Here is a 17,618-nt window from a genome sequence, read left to right on the forward strand (position 1 = left end):
GCAGAGAGCACAGAATACAACAGCCCATCTGTGTGACTATCCATGTTCTCAACATGTCATCTGAACCCTCCTTTAGAAGAACTGATGTCACGCTAAGTCCTCCAACCTATTGTCCCAAATTGTTGCTCAGAGAATAATTCAAAAGCATTTTTTGTTGCAAGATCCGAAGATAATGGAGTCTTACTTTAAGAATTTCAGTCACATGAAAAGATGCAAACAAAATGCTTTTCTAGGGCAGCAGATTTATTAGAAGAAAGCATCTGAAATGCTCAAAAGCCTGGACTGCTTGATCCAGTTTTGAGCCTCCTTGAACTTCCAGAAAAATATGATTAAATTCTTAGAGGTTTCTTCTGAGAGTCAGAGCTATTTATGTGAGTAGGACACTTGCACCATGAATGTGGGAACCTGGCTCTGCTTGAGTTTTGCAGATGGTAAGACTGTTACCATCGCAGGACCCATCAGCACAAGATTGCTTCATTGTCACACTTTGTAGACAACAATTAAAAACATACACGAAGGCGCTTACCAAGACAAACCTCTGCACATAGTTCTCAATCAGCTTGTTGCAACAAGGAGTGAACATGCACAAAGACAAAAGAACACTTGGAGACATTGAGCTAAAGGAGAATTACATTTTTACCCCTTTTTGCCTATTAGTGTCCTACCTCATTATGCCTGTTCTGGCATAGTGGAAGCCTTTGATGTACCACGACAAGTTAAAATAAAAAAAATTACGTAAGACATTGTTTTACTTCTTGTTGGAGCAGACTTAAAACAAATTCACTCTTCCCTTGAGGTATTACAAGACTATTTAGAATTCTTGTTCCAGATTTGCCATGAAGACAATCAAATCCAAATTATAAAATCCTGTGGGTGTGGTCAGTTAACTTTAGATTGTTGCAGTCACAAAAGCAAAAATTGTGACCAAGATCATAGTTGCACAGATTAGTTAAACCTCTGTCTCCCAGATGATGCATAGATGTACTTGCATATACTAGGCAGAAAATTTCCAAGTCCAAGTCCCAAGAATAGTTTTGTAAAATGCTAAAGATAAGAAATAGCTAACGGCATACATACAGAATCTATACAATGAGAAAAAAATTCAAAAGAAGGTTCCATCTTCTTGGGTCATTCTAAGCCCAAGTACAGGCTCAGTAGAGAATGCATTGAGAGCACCCCTGAATAGGACTTGGAATGTGAATGAGAAGCTGGAGATGACCCAGCCAAATGCATCCTAGGCTGCATCCCAAGCAGTGCAGCTAGCAGGGGAGGAGGGGACTCTGCCCCTCTATTCTGGCTTCATGGGACTGTACCTGGAGTGCTGCACCAGCTCTGTGGCTCTCAATAGAAGACATGGACCTGTTGCAGATGGTCCAGAGGAAGGCTAGAAAGATGGTCTGAGGGCTGGAGTAGCTCTTTTATGAAGACCTAAGTCTGATCGAGAGGGAAGGAGAGGGCAGGGCAGGGCAGGGCAGGGCAGGGCAGGGCAGGGCAGGGCAGGGCAGGGCAGGGCAGGGCAGGGATGACATAGCAGCCTTGTGTACCTACAGGGGACTACAAGAAAGCTGGGGTGGAACTTTTGACAATACAGGACAGGAAGGGAACAGCTTCAGACTGAGTAGGTTTAAATTAAGGTGTCAGGAAGGAGTTCTTTCCTGTGAGGATGGTGAACCACTGCAATCAGATTGCCCTGGTAAATTGTCCATGCCTCAGCCATGAACTGTTCAAGGCCAGGTTAGATGGGCCACTGAGCAACCTGGTCTAGTGGAAAGTGTCCCTGCTCACAGCAGGGGAATTGGAACTGGGTCATCTATAAGGTCCCTTTCAACCCAAACCATTCTATGATTCTATCATCTGGCAACATCATTATGTCTTTTTCAATACAGCTACAGAAGAAAAAAAAAAAAAGCCAAAAAAACCTCCGCACCCCCAAAAAAGCAATTTTAAAAGGAACTTACATGTGTTAATCCAGTTACTAAAAACTTGTCTTAGAACAGTAAACCAAATGTTAAGTTCTAAAATCTGTAATTCTGTTTTCCTGAGATGGCTACAACGGAAGTTTGACCATGTGTACTCAGAGACAGGATTTGACTTTATCTATGAAATTCTGAGTAATGGTATTATTTGTTAATTAAAGCAGTACATAAAGAAAGTAATAATCACATTTCAGTCAAATAAAATTCAGTTTATCTTTATTCAAGATTAAGAAGGGTGGGGTAAGTTGGGGTGGAAACCAATAGAGCCATGCCATGAAAGCCATGCAGCTGAACGAAAAGGAAGTGCAACAATCAGACTTACAAATGTTTCAGCAATTTCTTAGAGGTAATTGTAACCCTTATCAAACTGAGAACACACATGACATTTCTCAAATGTATTAATTTTACATAACAGTCATATTGAAGAGGAGTGGTTCTTTCTTTACTGAAAGTGGCATTTCAGTAAAGGCCAAGATACACTTTTAAACACCACAGTGGGCAGAACTAAATGCCTACATTTTAATTTTTATCGACATCCCCTTTTCTAGTTGCATATACCCTTTCAATAAAAGCTAACGTACCTATTCAGCCTTCTTGTTGAAAAAAATATGCATATTGCAATAAGAAATGAGGCACAGCAGAGAAGACATCTCATACAACCGGCAGTAATCCAGAAAATTTCATGATGGCACAAGTCTCTAAATACATTACTTTTCACCCTGGGGTGATATATAGTTAAAGAAGACAACTGGTGTTTGTCAAGAAATGACAAAATTCTTTCATGACAGTATGGAAAAGCTTTATAAAAAAAACCAACTAATTCAAAAGACACAAATTATGGACTAGAAAAGGGATCTATTGAAAATCATATTTTCATTACAAGTGGAAATCAAGGGACGTAGAAAAGAAGTCCCACATTGACTTCTGGACATTTCAGACTCTGTCTTAAGGCTTTTAGATAGAAAATCAAAATAATTTTATAGTCTGTAAGAAAAATGCCAGTCTGGGGGAATTTATATCTTTTCCAAAACATGAACTGCTTAACCACAAATATGCACATTTAAAGTAAATTTTTCCACATTAGGAGTTAAATTGCTTAAATACTACCAAAGAGCCAGCTAAGATTTGAGAATTCGAGTTTGTTGGCAAAATAAATGTAAGAAATAACTAAAATAGAGGCTCTGTGGAGAGAAAATATTTAGAATCTGGTAAATGGAAAAGCTACACACAAATGGGAATGTACAAGAACAAACAAGATGTATTGTAAGTGAAATTTGCAGTAAGTGCTGGGGATGCAGAGGAGACCACCTACTTATCAATAACATTATAAGGCTTTTAAATGAACTATCATGCCCAAGACAGAAATGACAGATGAAAAACAAATAGATAAAGAATGGTACACCTAAAACCACAACTTATCTAAGGCAAAGTATGGAAGTTTGGCATGATATAACCTGAGTTAATACTCTTGGTATGTACTTGGTGTACAAAATGATTGGAGTAACACCATCATTGTAATAGTCTTTAATCCCCTTATAATATTTTTATTCCATTTGCAATTTATGGGGAAAATTGCAAGATTACCGGTATTTAGTAATCTGCTAAATGGTTAAACACCAATGGCAAGACTTACAGTAAATTAAATATCTGCAGCTATAGGTTACACGCTAGTTGTTTAAGATTTACAATAACGGAACAGTCTGGATACTTCAAGCATCACCAGCAAAGTCAGAATTCTATCCTGTAGCTATAAATATTCCAAACTATTTTTTGGAAATAATATTTTGGCAGGAGGTGCTTTCTATATGTACAAGATACTTTGAAGACTTTGATATGGGAATTTATAGAAATCTTCATGTAACACTATTGTTTCATGTACTTTTTGTATCAACTGCAGTAAATGGCCATTCAACAATACTATGACTACTACATCTAAGAAATAAACAGAATTGCAGACATTCAAGCTAATAAAATACTGCTGTCTGGATATGAAACGAAGTTTCATTGGGTAAGAAAAGTTAATAAAAGCAACTGTGACATATAATATTTATTATTTAATATAAATTTGACTTCACTAGTCACTTGCTTAGCACACAATATTGTGTAATTCAAGGCATTTATATTTGGTATGCAACAGTGCACTTATAACCCCATAAACTCCTTCTTGAGTTGCAAGACTGTTTCTAACTTCTATTTAAAATAATAGGCTTTTATTCATGTGTTTAGTGCAGAGTTAATTGTCCCCAATACGCATTTTTGTAAACTGTTAAATTTTCTGCAATAATTGACAGAGGTGCTGCAATATTTCCTTGAGTAGGTTGTAAAAAAGTTCACACTAAAAGCAATAGTGTACTGTTAATGTGACCTGGTCCATTCATTTACAAAAAGCCCTAGTATAGTCAACTAAGCAGCCCCTCGTGACCTAAATTCAAATTCTCTAATCAGTAGCCTCCTTCTTATATTCTGAGTTACATCACTAGTGATTAAGTTAACATTTCCTTTGACAAAGAAATTTGTATTTCAACACAGCCTCAAGTCATATTAAAACCAAAACATGAAGTACTGATTTTCACAATTAAATCAAAATTGCAAGGTTTGCTCCAAATAGTATCATAAGAATTATTCCAGAGTTCAATTTCAGTATCAAAGGTTAAGACAAACTCACTTTATACTGCTTATATAAAAAATGAAACCTGAAATACTTACATTAAAAAATCAAGCAAACCAAGACAAAACTTGGCAGACAATTTTTATCATTACGTATTTTTTTAAGTTAACATCATCTGTTTTTCTGATATAGACTGCTGTGACCATAATAAATAATTGGATAAATCTTCCCTCCCTCCTGTTTTTGCTTTTGTTGATGATATTCAAACAGTTCTGCTTGTGAAAGAAGAATTAAAAGGAAGCTGTTCAGTGTTCTTCATATCTTGGTGCTTCTCCATTCATTACAATTTTGGCTGATTCTCTCGTACTTCTTCTAGTTTAGAAAGGATCCACTGTGTGAAGAAAAAAGTGAAAATAAAAAGCTTTCTGTGGTACAAAACAGACAAAGCAGCTGAAAACTAGAATGGTTTTTGTCACTGCCTTTACTACCTGCTCTCTTCCTAACTGAGTTTTAAGACAGTGTTAAAAATTATTTTGTGAGTATAAACCCCTGGCTTTCTAACAAAAGTGGAGCCATTTAAGCACCAGTATTTGACATTTGATACCATGTCTAATTAAACTTGTTTCCCGCTCTGTACTTCAAGGAATAAGATTTGAAAAAAAAAAGAAGATAACATTTAATCCCCATCCTGGCTCTGCTTTCATCTACAACTCTAGACAAATCAGAGACAACAACAGAGAAGCAAGGATCACAACAGAAGTCAGAAGACAGTAACAGCAGCAGTGTGATAGGTTATTTAGAAAAAAAGCGTTATTTAACTATATCTTGTTTCTTTTAAGGAATTTCATATTGGACTGTTTACATTACATAAAGGGGAAATTAGTTTCCCAAGAGTATTAAAGAAAAAAAAAGGAGGGCTGGGGGAAAGTGCAATGAGATGGAAATCTAGACTAGGTCATGAAGTTATATCAAGGGTCTGCCATAAAAGATATGCACACTGCTTTGAAGAAAGATGAGTGGATTGTTATAAATCAGAATGCGTTACTGTATCAGGTTCTATCCCCTCATATAGAACATTTGTGTTGGCTTTGTGAGGTTCCTGTGCTCCTCTAGGAAAATACACACCCCAGTATTTTTGTGGAAGATGTACTCAAATTTTTCACCTTTCTTTTCCTTACTTAAAACTTGTGGCATATGTAACATGATGTACTAATTTCACTTTTGGAATTGTTCCTGATTTAGCTGGGGTATAGATGGGATTCCTTTCCCCGAGAGACTAATGGATCTCAGCAGTGCCCACCCTTGCTCCACCACAGTCAAAATGAAAAAAAATAAAAGCTCAGTACCTTCAAAGATTACAGGCAAGTCAAATTTAGCATAGGACTCTTATCTTTCAGAGGTAAGAGTTAACTGCTATCACTTACATGTAGCTAGAAACTAGTCTCACAAAGACAAATGCAACCTAAACTGGTAAGAAGATGCAGAAGCAACTTAAACTAATGAGAGAATGCAACTTTTGCAAGCTGTCTGAAACCACGACCCCAGGGAACTACACCCCACTAAAATATATACAAGACTCATTCATTTTCTGTGAAAATTACCAGCTATACTAGTTAAAAACAAGGACAAACTTTGACCTTATAGTTCTGGTAGCAGATCTGAACTGTTCCTACCATCTGTTACAGTCAAAACTAGTGATGTCAAAACGAAGATGTTACAGAGAAAATGTATAAAAAAATAGCAGCAATATCATTTATCAATTAAACTACTGGAATTTTTATTAAGGATAGTCTTCATTCTTCAAAAAAACCTGTATTTTGAAGAGCAGAGCAGTAACATCCCACCCCTGCCCACCACCTGGAACAAGAAGTAGTGTGCAAATACTTTTGTTCTATTAAAATGTGCTATTTTAATTCACATTCTAGATTGTTTAGTTTTGGTTAGTATTCCTGTTTAATCAATCTTTTGTCAGACTACTGTAATTCAAAAGATTTATGTGGAGAAAAGTCTGATGTTGGAATTGAGTTTTTTAGAATTCAATACTGAGTAAATTATTGCTTCTTTCATGTGTGTAACAGATATATGGAAATACTGAATTTTAAATGTACGTAGTTTCAGGTTAAGATTATTTCTGTTAAAATTGTGACTTTTTAATTCAAATTTTCCACTATAATTTTAATTGTATTTTGACTTTACCTTAGCATCCTCTGGACTTCTAAAATTTATAATTTTTCCAAATTCTTTGGCATGGAAGACAGATTTAACTCGTTCCTAAAAAAAAAAAAAAACAAAACCAAAACAGTAACTCAAAATTGAACTTAGTTACTTCAGGCTTTAAGACTACGATGCTATTTACTATCAAGGCAGCTATAATGGTTCAAACAGCCACGTGTACCAAGAACAGTCATCTGAGTATGTTTGCATCACATGCACATACCCTGAGAGAGACCATTTTCTGCAGGAAAGCACAGTAGAGTGAACACTCCAGCAGTAACAGACTCCCCTTTTTACCATGGAGTCCCTGGATAAGGGTCTATAAATGTGTGTAGAATGGAAGGCAGATAATGGACATGTGGTAACAAAATCCATTACTCCCCAAGGTTTTAATTTGCAATTCTCCTTCAAGTCATTACTTGAGTGGACATTCCACCAATACTGACTTGCAAGTAGTGGACTACTTCCAGGTAGTGAAAACAGCAACTTAGGCTTCAGAAAGAAAAATGTAAGGAGTTATTTGCAAAATATAGTTTCCAACCATAGTTTTCAATAAAGAGCATACTGCAGACATGTAAATGGATTCTGAAATGACTGCTGTGTAGAGGTAAAGATGGATATGTTATTCAGCATTGTCTGAAATGGCAGAAACGCTAAGAATTATTTCATCCTGTAAAAGTTCACTTGCTGTCAGAAATCCAGTTTGGAGGATTCCAAACCAATATGGCTCTGCCTTTCATGCTCTCTGCAATAGAAACAAATAATCTGAGTGAAAAACTGAATGATGTTGTGCACCATCAAGACCGTCCTGACAACCAATATGTGTAATTACACACATGAAGCTTACTAAAAACAGAAACAACACACTGGCAGACAAATTTACTGAATCAAAGTTCAATAAAGTACAGCTAATATACCAGTAAGAATTAATTTTCTAATTCAAAAAACTGGTCTGTAAATAGTCATTGGTGGTCATCTTTCTCCTTATGTCCTCTGCCAGCTTACCAGGGTTTTTAAGGCATTTTAAGGATTTTTTTAAGGAAAAATTGCAACTAAGAGCAAAATTCTTCAATTTGTATTGAGAGGGGAAAAATATATGTCATTACAGTTATTTTTAAAGACAATAAAACCTTATTATGTGCCCCAGAGAGCATAATAAAAATATTCTGCAATCTTCTGATCCTCTTATCATATTGGCATCTTCCAGACTATGAACAAACACTGAACTGGTGCATACAAACAAAAAATTCCTACAGTGCAAGGAATAATCTCATCTGCAAAGACTAAGTCTCCATGCTGCTTGTAACTAGTCCGAGACTAGTTATTTGAGTTCACTCATGCCAAGCTTCAACTCCTTTCTCTGAGTGTATCTCAAATACAAAGGAGATCAAGAATTCAGAGAAGAGTGAGCAGAAATTCAAAGTTCAATTTCATAAACAGTAACACAAAAACAGTAACAACAATACACAGTAAAAGCAATGTACCTTGGCTTCTATGCGCAATCTTCGACCATCGATGATGAATGGTTCTTTGGTGAACTCATCGTAAGTGTACTGCCATTCACATGTCAGCTGTCCAAATGCCCCTTTTGTCACAAATAACACACCGCTAGGCACCAGAAAATAAAAGTAGTTTTAAAAATTAATGTAAAAATACTTAAAGGTTACCATGTTACCCTTGCTCTAGTGAATTAATTTGCCATTGCAAAATAGGTTTAATCTTATGATCTGTAATTATACAGCACACTTTCCAAAAGAGTGAAATTTGAAACTCCCCCTAACATGTAAAATACTGTGTTTCATAGCACTACTTCAAGCTGTATTTGAGATCCTACTCCACAGCTAGACATCGACTGTTTTTGTATTATCCCTTCTTTCATACACCATCTCAAGTGAATCCCACAGTTCAGGTGATTTTAGTCTAACCCAGCTTGTAACAAATCCTTCTCAGCTAAAGAAATCTTAAAATCAATATTTTTTTCCCTTCTAAAATAGGAGAGAAATAATACTGAACACTATCCTGCTGAAAATGACACTGTTGAAGATAATTATCAGCATATTAGGACACCTACCCCATTATTTTGTCTACATATATGATGACACTGCAGGTACTGATCAGCAATCATCACGGCATGCACATTTTAACAACTGTTCTAAGTACATATTATTTGGAGTTGAAACTATTTACCTTTTTGTTACCATTAACAGATCTGTACTGTTGACCATAGCATGTGCAATATATCTGAGTTTTGCAAATCTTCCATTTTCAATTTTCTAAAAGAGATAAAATTTTTATAGCTTTGAATATGCTAGTAATGTACTAATTTTGTCTTTAAAAAGTACTTTTGCTCCAAAAATACAAATTGTAACAAAGCACAAAGCACATACTCTTAAAGAAAAGGCTACTTTTCATAAAGTCAGAATATAACTAACATCTGTAATATGTAATATTTCTAACTACTTGGTTGCTGTTAATACACCTATGTAAATAAAACTCAATCCTAACCAAAACTGACAAGGAACAATATAATTTTTTAAAAAAATTCAGGACTCAGTTTTCTACATATTTTTGGTACACACTGAACTTCTGCCAACACATTTCTGAGACAACAAACAAAATAAAGATTCCTTTCCTACTTTATCTCATTACCTCCAAAATACTGACTGATTAACTCTGAGAATAAATTTATACCTAACTGTATATAAGAACCCTTATGTCAACAGTGGGACTTAAGATAATGCACTTGAGTAATATTTTGGATTCCTGTATGTTATTTTGTTTCCCCATGAACTTAACCATTTCCTACAATTAATGTGTAGCAGAATACTTTTAATGTGCAATATATTCTAAATATTGATGACAGCAGATTAGTAACTTTTTGAAAACAGAAGCCCTGTACCTCTCACCTGGCAACCATTGGATTTCTAATTTTCTGAGCAGTGAGTGATTAAATTAGTGGTCAAATTAATATTGCTGCATCTTGGTTGGGAATAGTATCACAACTGCTTGTATGCTTCCCAGCTGCTACAACTTGGAAGCAATACCAGATTAGAACAAACTAGTATGATTCAATAAAGTTTTAACTACAAACATATAGCTTCAGATATGTATGCCAGAAGTTTAAAAATATCTAGATCCGTTCTTAAAGCAGTTAAGAAAGCAAAGCCAATCAATGTGTGTTCCCCAATGCAGTAAAATTATGAAGACGTTTTATTATTGCAAAAAACTTCAAATTTGACTGCATGGATAATTCCACTTGCCCAAAGAGATGTTTTAAAAATTATATTTTCCCCAAAGATACTGATTCTTTTGTGACTAAAATGCATGAATATTTGAGTAGGTTACCCTAAAGTGAGCTTTCCAAAAAGCTCTTAGAAAGTTCAAATTATTTCTCTTTCTCCAACTCTGTTAGGCTACAAACCACAGCTATCAGTTATGTGCCTACTTAAGTCACTGCTTGCATTCATTTCTGCAAGAGCTAGTGTCAGGAGCAGGAAGAATTCAGCAAGAAGAACGATATAAGAAATGAGGAACTAAGGCATGGATTTTTTTATTTTTTTTTTTTAATTCTGGAAGCTTCTTATTCAAGCTCTATTGAGGTGTTGCTCTGCCTCTGAAATGTGTCTCTCCCTGCCTCTTGTATTAGAAGCTTGGACCTAAATAAATAAATAACTTTAAAAACCTCTCTAAAAGGTAGCTCCTACACCATTGCAGTACATAACACGCTGAATGGTTAGAAGACAGAGGAGGCTGTATGGACAGAATACGAACAGCATGGATAGGATACCTGATCTACACGTCAAGCTACTGGTCTAGGTCTGTGCTATGACGGACTTTCATTAGTGGCCTGGAAAGAAAGACAGGGAAATGGAAGAGAAGGCTGACAGGAAATTAAAGAAAAAACGTGTTGGAAAGAGCAAGGATGGTTCAGAATAGGTACAAAATACACTTAACTGCAAGACACTGCGACAATGACACAAATTTCTCTTACTGACCAAACATAAATATCACACAGAATGACCAGTATCTCTGTTCTATTCACAGTAAGAATAGGGTAAAAGCATTTAGCAATTTAGCCTTATTAGGACAGAGAGGATTTTCTAGTGAAAGAAATTACTTTCTTTCAGTTTTCTTCACATAGCACTGAAGTAAGGCTCTCAATCTAAATATTAATACCCCACAGGTGGGATTTAGGAAAGGGGTGTGACCTCTTTCTGTCTTCTCATTAGCTTGCTAGCTAATTTTCAACAAGTCTTGTCTCCTTGCTGTAACTTACTCAGCTTGCAGATAACAAATTCGGAATTGTGAAAATTATTATGGAGATACAGGACTTAACTACTGCACAAGTGACAACCTTAAACAAAAGCTATTTAAACACATACCAAATTCCACAGAGTGTTTCATTCCACCAAGATTCCCAAACACACGATTTGTGGAGCACAAAAACATTGTTGGCATGTGGAAAACACCGAGATAACTAATTCTCATTGTTAGCTGTGAGTCAGAAGTCATAAACTCAAGTTATCTGTGTTTTGTAGACAACAGGAGTTAATTGGGAAATAAAATACACAGAAATACTGCACAAGCTATTTACGAAGGGAACACATGCCAATGCTAAGCAGTAACTACTTTTAAATTTTCTGCCTTTGGATTTTTCTACATTTTATTTACAATCTTGATCACTTTTAGTGATCAAGATCAATTACTTATTTTCATTATGAAATACATCATAGAGCTGACAATTCTTATAACAAGCTGACTACTATACTCTGCTACTGAAGTGCCTTATAGAACTCAAATGCAAAATTATATATAATTGATCACTCAAAACAGATGCATAAATAGTTCTTAGAACTTTTATGATACGTAGCTATTGTTTAGAGAAACACAGCAACTTGGACCACTGTTTGGTGATGCAAAACTATGAAAGTTAACATTGATCAATCATTCTTTGTTCAATGTTAGTTTCAACATTGTAAAAAAAACACATAAAAAATTTTAAAAACAAATCTGCATTTCAAATTAAAATAATTTTAATAACCTGATTAAGTACATGCAAATCTATTTTAAAAAGACACTCCAGAAGCTGTAAAGCAGGAAATAACACAAGAGATACCCTCCTTTGCAAATTCTTACCTGTAGTACAATTACTTAGATGTCACTGCAATAACCTAGCAGTAAATATGATCAGTTTTGCATGTATATGCAAACACGCTCAATGTCTTAAAGGTGGCATCTCTGCACTTGGGGAGATTCCTAACCACACCATACCCTCTTAATGTAATGAGAAGCAAGCAGAGAGGCCTATGACAAAGTTAGAAATTATACAGATCAAAATTAAATACTGGAGGCAAAAATTAAAATATGATTCTTCTAGATTCTTAGAACTAGGTAAAAGTTCTAAAAAATACTAGTAGTATGTGTGATACTTAAGTCAGAATGTTTGATATCCTTCTTGAACTCATCTCAGATGAAACAGTATGTAAAAAAATACTGAAAAGGCTGTTACTACTTAAAAAGTGGTTATAAATCTGCTGGTCTCTCTTGATGTTCAAATTACCTTTTATCTGGAATAAAATACTACCAGTGTATTTCCCCATGAACCATTTACTGTACAAATGTGTGAATTCTGAAGGTAATCCACTGTTGTTGCTAGAAATTCCAATCCTGAATGCATTTTTCAGCTCAAATTACATGGTTAATTTTTCAAAAGCTGCAGAATTGCTAATTTCAGCAGGCTAACCTGTACGATTACCTATTCAGTCTTCCCCACAGAAATATTACATAGTTCTAAGCAGTTCCCAGCTGACTTGTCAGATGTAGCTTGAATGAGTGTGAAAAAGGGGGAGAAAGTGTTAAAGAAAAAATAGCATGTAAAACATTCATTTTTGCCATGCAAAATTCTCTCATCATTTATGAATAATAACTACTGATAATATTTTATTACCTACTTCCTGATTTCAGTTATCCCAATGTTCAATGCCATTATACAAAACCTAAAGCAATGTGCAATGTCCATGATGTTTTAGAGTCTGTATTCAAGACTCCATTTAGCCATGCTGCACAGTAACTCTGATATCAACATGGTTTTATTAAAATCAGTGGGAATTTGTGGTCATGATTAACCTTTCAATCTAAGGCCACAGTATGCAAGACAATAAAAATTAGGACATCAGCTTTCAGAATGCGAAACTCCTACTCTACAACAGAAAAACAGATTGCTTCTGCTGACTGGCAGAATTATTTTAATAAATTTTTGATCTGAATACACAGGAGAATTTGTTTCAGCAGCTGAAATGAAGAAACCATACTGACCTACACTTTCATTATGACAACCACATCTAGACGTTCTGTTTCCTGCCAACACAACCAAAATACTTGATTCATACCATTTGAAGCATTAGTACAGCATCAGCAGGGAAATTAAAGAATATTGTCCTTAAGCTTCAGTCACAGTCAAGTTAAAACAAAACTGAGTAATGCAAGCTTCCATGTTCCTCTGGAACAACTGGTGTTAGCTAGTTTCAGACAGCTTCCTAGAAACATCTTCTATTTGGGTTTGGGCAACCGCTATGTAATAGTGCCCAAATGTTACATATTTCAGTGGTAAGGCTCCTGCTTCTTCCTTTAACCTACACAGATAAGGTTTCCCAAAGCACAACAGATCATGACATCTGTGACTAAGTAAAGGGGCCAGAAAACTAGATGGCATGCATGAGTACCTGGTAAGTGTCTGGACAATGTCAAATAAAAATGATTTTGAACTTCACAAAGAATATAATTTTATGAAGTGAAACCTATCCTGAAGTTTTAGGGTACTTCAGGATATGGATGTTTATGTTTTAATTTGAATCCAAGCTCAAGAACAGTGAGGGAAAGACAGAAAGAATTAGCATGACATACTTTTCTGACTCCTCGGATGTTCTTCCTGGCAGACCAGAGTGTGAATACTAAGGAACAAGGGCCTGCTAGAATCACTTCAATATCCTACCTGATATGAAGCTCATAACCAAAAAGAATCACTAAACCAAAAGCTGAACACCTCCAATACAACAGGATATGGTACTGAAGCACAGCTTTGAAGGACTGTCTTCTCTGAAGCAAAATAATTATGCAGCAACCTTTAACAACACAGTATAAGTGTCCTCACAAACAGATTATAAAAGCAAATTAAAAATAATAATAATAAAAAAATTGCGTATGTTTTGAGGTTAGGCAGATAGACACAGCAAACCACTGACTGCACAGCACAACTGGTAATGACTTGGCTTCAAAAGCACAAAACCAGCCTCTCAGCTTCATTCCCTGACAAGGCCAAGATCTCACATGTCTCTTGCTTCTGGAAATGACTAATAACAATTTATGTATAAACAGTCTTTTAAATGATCTCTGAAACTGTCTAGTATCCCCTGGCACTGACCTATGTCTACAGAGCATCTTGAGAAAACCAGACCACCAGAGAAGCCTGAACAAAACAGATGTACTGGATAACATCAAAGGTAAAGAGCACAGGCAGTTATTCACCTCTGCAAGGAGGAAGTTGTACAAGTCATTAGGAAGAGTAAAACTGAACTCTTGGGAAAAGCTGCATTGTCAATTTTTCAAAAATTTTAGCAAAAGATTTAGCATATCTGAGATATAAGGAGGGTACTTAGATCTCAAATTTTCAGGGAGAGTACTGGACTCCAAATTCAATTCAGCATTTAAAAAGGGATGGGATGGGGGGATTATGAAGAGTGAAGTTAAACTGTTAAAATATTTAAAATTGAAGAAAAAAAAAAATTGAAAATATGGTCTCTTTTTTTTGCTGTTACTTTAAATCCCTAAAGAAAATAATCTCTAAATGTTTTGGAGTTTTTGTTTTGGTTTGGGTTTTTTTTTCCCATCCTGAAAGAACATCAGTTTCTGCTATTAGTTTTCACAGCTTTTTGTCCCATGACCTAAAGAAAAATTAAGTACTAATATCCCAAATAGTGAAATTTTTTGTTATCCCATATCCCCAGGTCCAATTTATTCCTTTTTCCAGATATATTCAGAGAAGCCTTGACTCAAGAGAGAAACAAGTAAAATACTTGTACAAAACTACTATCTTTTCCATTAACACAAAAACTCCAAAAATAGAAAAACATAATTATATGCCACCAAAGAGACAAAATATTCTACAGCATAAAATCATATCTGCCAGCTCCAGCTAGCAAAATTTGTTAGTTTTGTTAGGCTTTTTTTTTTTTCTTAGTTTGCATTCTATAACTTTTTAATCTAGCAAGTAAAGAATGAATTCTTTCACAAATTACACTGTGGTGTAACTTGAATTAGTAATATCTGACCCAGTAATATTATCATTCATGCTTAATTTCACCTCCATGTTCTGCATAAATTTGTAGGATTTCAAGTAAAAAAAAAAAATTAAAAACCAGGTCAATTTTTTATAAAGATTGAGGAAGAATTAGAATCTTCTACGGACGAACTGTTTTTCTCATAAAGTTCCCATAAAAATGCATTTTTTCTAGAAAAGACTAGAAAAAGAAAAACTATTTTATAGGATAAAAAAAGAAATTGCAATAAAAAAGCACAAAGGAAAAAGATAATGTTAAGTAACATTATTCTGAATTTTCAAAACCCAGTGAAGTTAACTAAATGTCACAGTCACCTTTCCATTATATGTAACGATTTCTCCAACTTTTTGGTATCATGTGTCTTTTTCCAAAACTGAAGAGCAAGATGATTTCCTACGCTCTTCAAAGAAATATGAGAGATCAATTTGTACCTGAAACATTCAACGTTCCCCCAGTGTTTCAGGCAGTAACACACTGCAATACAGCCTTTCATCTGATTCTGAAAGGCATCTCTTTGAGGTGACACCATTACAAAACTAATAGCAACACATGACCTGTAGCAATCAAAAGCATCAGCAATTTCAGCTACAACCATCTCCCAAATTTTGTTTGTCCCCCTTTGTCTCCATGACACTAAAGACAAAGCCCAAGAGATCACCCTATGCAGCAGTTTTTGAATGCACAGGGCCAGAGTAAGCAGCCTTGACAATTTTAATGGTTTTTCCCCCAGAATTTTGACAAATGGAATCCAACAGACAATGAAAGACGTAATATTACTTCATTAAACATGCTAACATTTCAGAAGTTCTTATTGTTTTAGAGCAATGCTGACTGTTCAAATGGTGGCAGAAGAATTAATTCTCATTATAATACTTACTGGTAACAAATTATCTATTACAAGAAAAACTTTGAAGTGCAACACAAAAATCTGAATTTAGTAACAAACCACAAAAAAAGAACGATAAAATTTTGCAAGCATTTCAGTGAATATGGAATGAATATTTCTTTTAAGAAACCAGTAACTTGTAAAGGTATTTGGTAGAATTTATAGCATCAAATTGTAGTTGATCAGTGTTGACACTTTCCCCTCACCCCCCACATCTAGGTAAATAAGAAACTAAATACGTCTGCATATTACATATGTTTTATTACACAGTGGCTTGAATAACTACTAGTATTTTTTTACATCTGCCTGTGGTTTTTACACGGAGGTTAGTTCTGGGGCGGATTTTTTACTTTTTTTGTTGCTATGAAAGTAAAAATGTTGACTTACAGAATTAATAATTTATAGTCAAAATAAAAAACAAAATAAACTCTCATTTCACATGCTTAAGGATACCAAAAGATACACAAATGAGTATTAAAAAAATCATGGTAAAGCAAGTGATAAATGAAAAATTAAAGGTTTATGATAACAATTCTTGAAAAACATATGTATTTTACCTATTCAATACCTTTATAAGCCATTTAGTGTTCTTACACTATCTAGTTTCAGGAAACATGAGAAACAATGTTGGAACAGAACAGATGAATCCATTTTAGATATACTTTAGACATGTTTATTGTAAAGAAGAAAAGCAGACAAAATACTTTTGAAATAGTAATTGAAAAAACAGTCAAACAGCATTTTAACACCAATAAGGACTGTACAAATCAATAAAGTTTTACTCAGCACATTAAAAGCAATAGTAAATTACCCTGTTAAACACTTATATAAATGCAAAAAACATTAAACACAGCTAATAAAAATACATCTGGAAATAAACTCTAAGTCATGGTATTACTTATTTCTTCATATTCAATACTACTTTACCTAATGTCTGGTTTTATCTGTAAGACTATATTTATTATATTATTTGCTTGTTTGCCTAGCACTCATCATCATACAGTTTATTATCCCCACTTTTTTTTTTCACAGTTTAAAAAGTAAGAATTTAGTATCACAAAACCCCGTTTTCTCAGCAGGAATTATAGCAGCAACATTTAAAACTTAAAGGTCAAAAGAATGTGACAAAGGCCATGTATATCTGTTACAGTCCACATTATCCTAACTGTCATCATCATCACTACTACTGTGAGCCACAGTCCACTCTTTGTAGGCCTGCCTTTTCTGAAAGCATGGTAAGGGAAAAAGAAAGCAGAAGCATTAGTTTAAAAGTACTAGTTTGCCTGGCAAGTTTGTTAATTAATATAAAATCACAGAAAACAAAGAAATTCTGAAGTGACATCCTAAGTTTAGGGCACAGTATGAGCATACAAAATAACCTATATCTTATTTCCTTTGATCATCATATAAAATCTCTAAATCGTCAAAAGAAGTTTTATTCCAACCTAATCCTGTAATCTGTTGAAAAGCTACAATACAGCGACCACAATGGGACAGACACCTCATCTGTATGCAAAGAAGGATTGCAAAAGGGGAAAGGAATCTTTTTATCCATAAGAAAATATTATTCTATTCAAACTCTTTCAATAGTGGACATG

At 34.8% G+C, this 17,618-nt stretch overlaps 1 protein-coding gene across 5 annotated transcripts in view; it reads right to left on the minus strand.

Moving 5' to 3' along the window:
• Positions 1–2,175: 2,175 nt before the first annotated feature.
• The window catches only part of VPS13A (vacuolar protein sorting 13 homolog A), a 112,559-nt gene continuing 97,116 nt past the window's right edge, over positions 2,176–17,618 (minus strand). For 4 of the 5 annotated variants that reach the window (XR_015281028.1, XM_086869257.1, XM_086869255.1 and 1 more), the window contains 4 exons: positions 8,986–9,071; positions 8,283–8,406; positions 6,781–6,855; positions 2,176–4,975 (listed from right to left, as the gene is read on the minus strand). Coding sequence is in view for 4 of the 5 variants with exons in the window: in XM_086869257.1 (XP_086725383.1) it covers positions 4,925–4,975; positions 6,781–6,855; positions 8,283–8,406; positions 8,986–9,071 (336 nt within the window). In the remaining variant the exon portion in view is untranslated. Of the gene's footprint in view, positions 4,976–6,780; positions 6,856–8,282; positions 8,407–8,985; positions 9,072–16,670; positions 17,245–17,618 lie in introns of those variants that run through there. The other variant, XM_086869256.1, reaches the window with a different exon arrangement.

Source organism: Cyanistes caeruleus, chromosome Z (genome assembly GCF_971803275.1).
Source record: "Cyanistes caeruleus chromosome Z, bCyaCae1.hap1.1, whole genome shotgun sequence".
Taxonomy (NCBI): Eukaryota; Metazoa; Chordata; class Aves; order Passeriformes; family Paridae; genus Cyanistes; species Cyanistes caeruleus.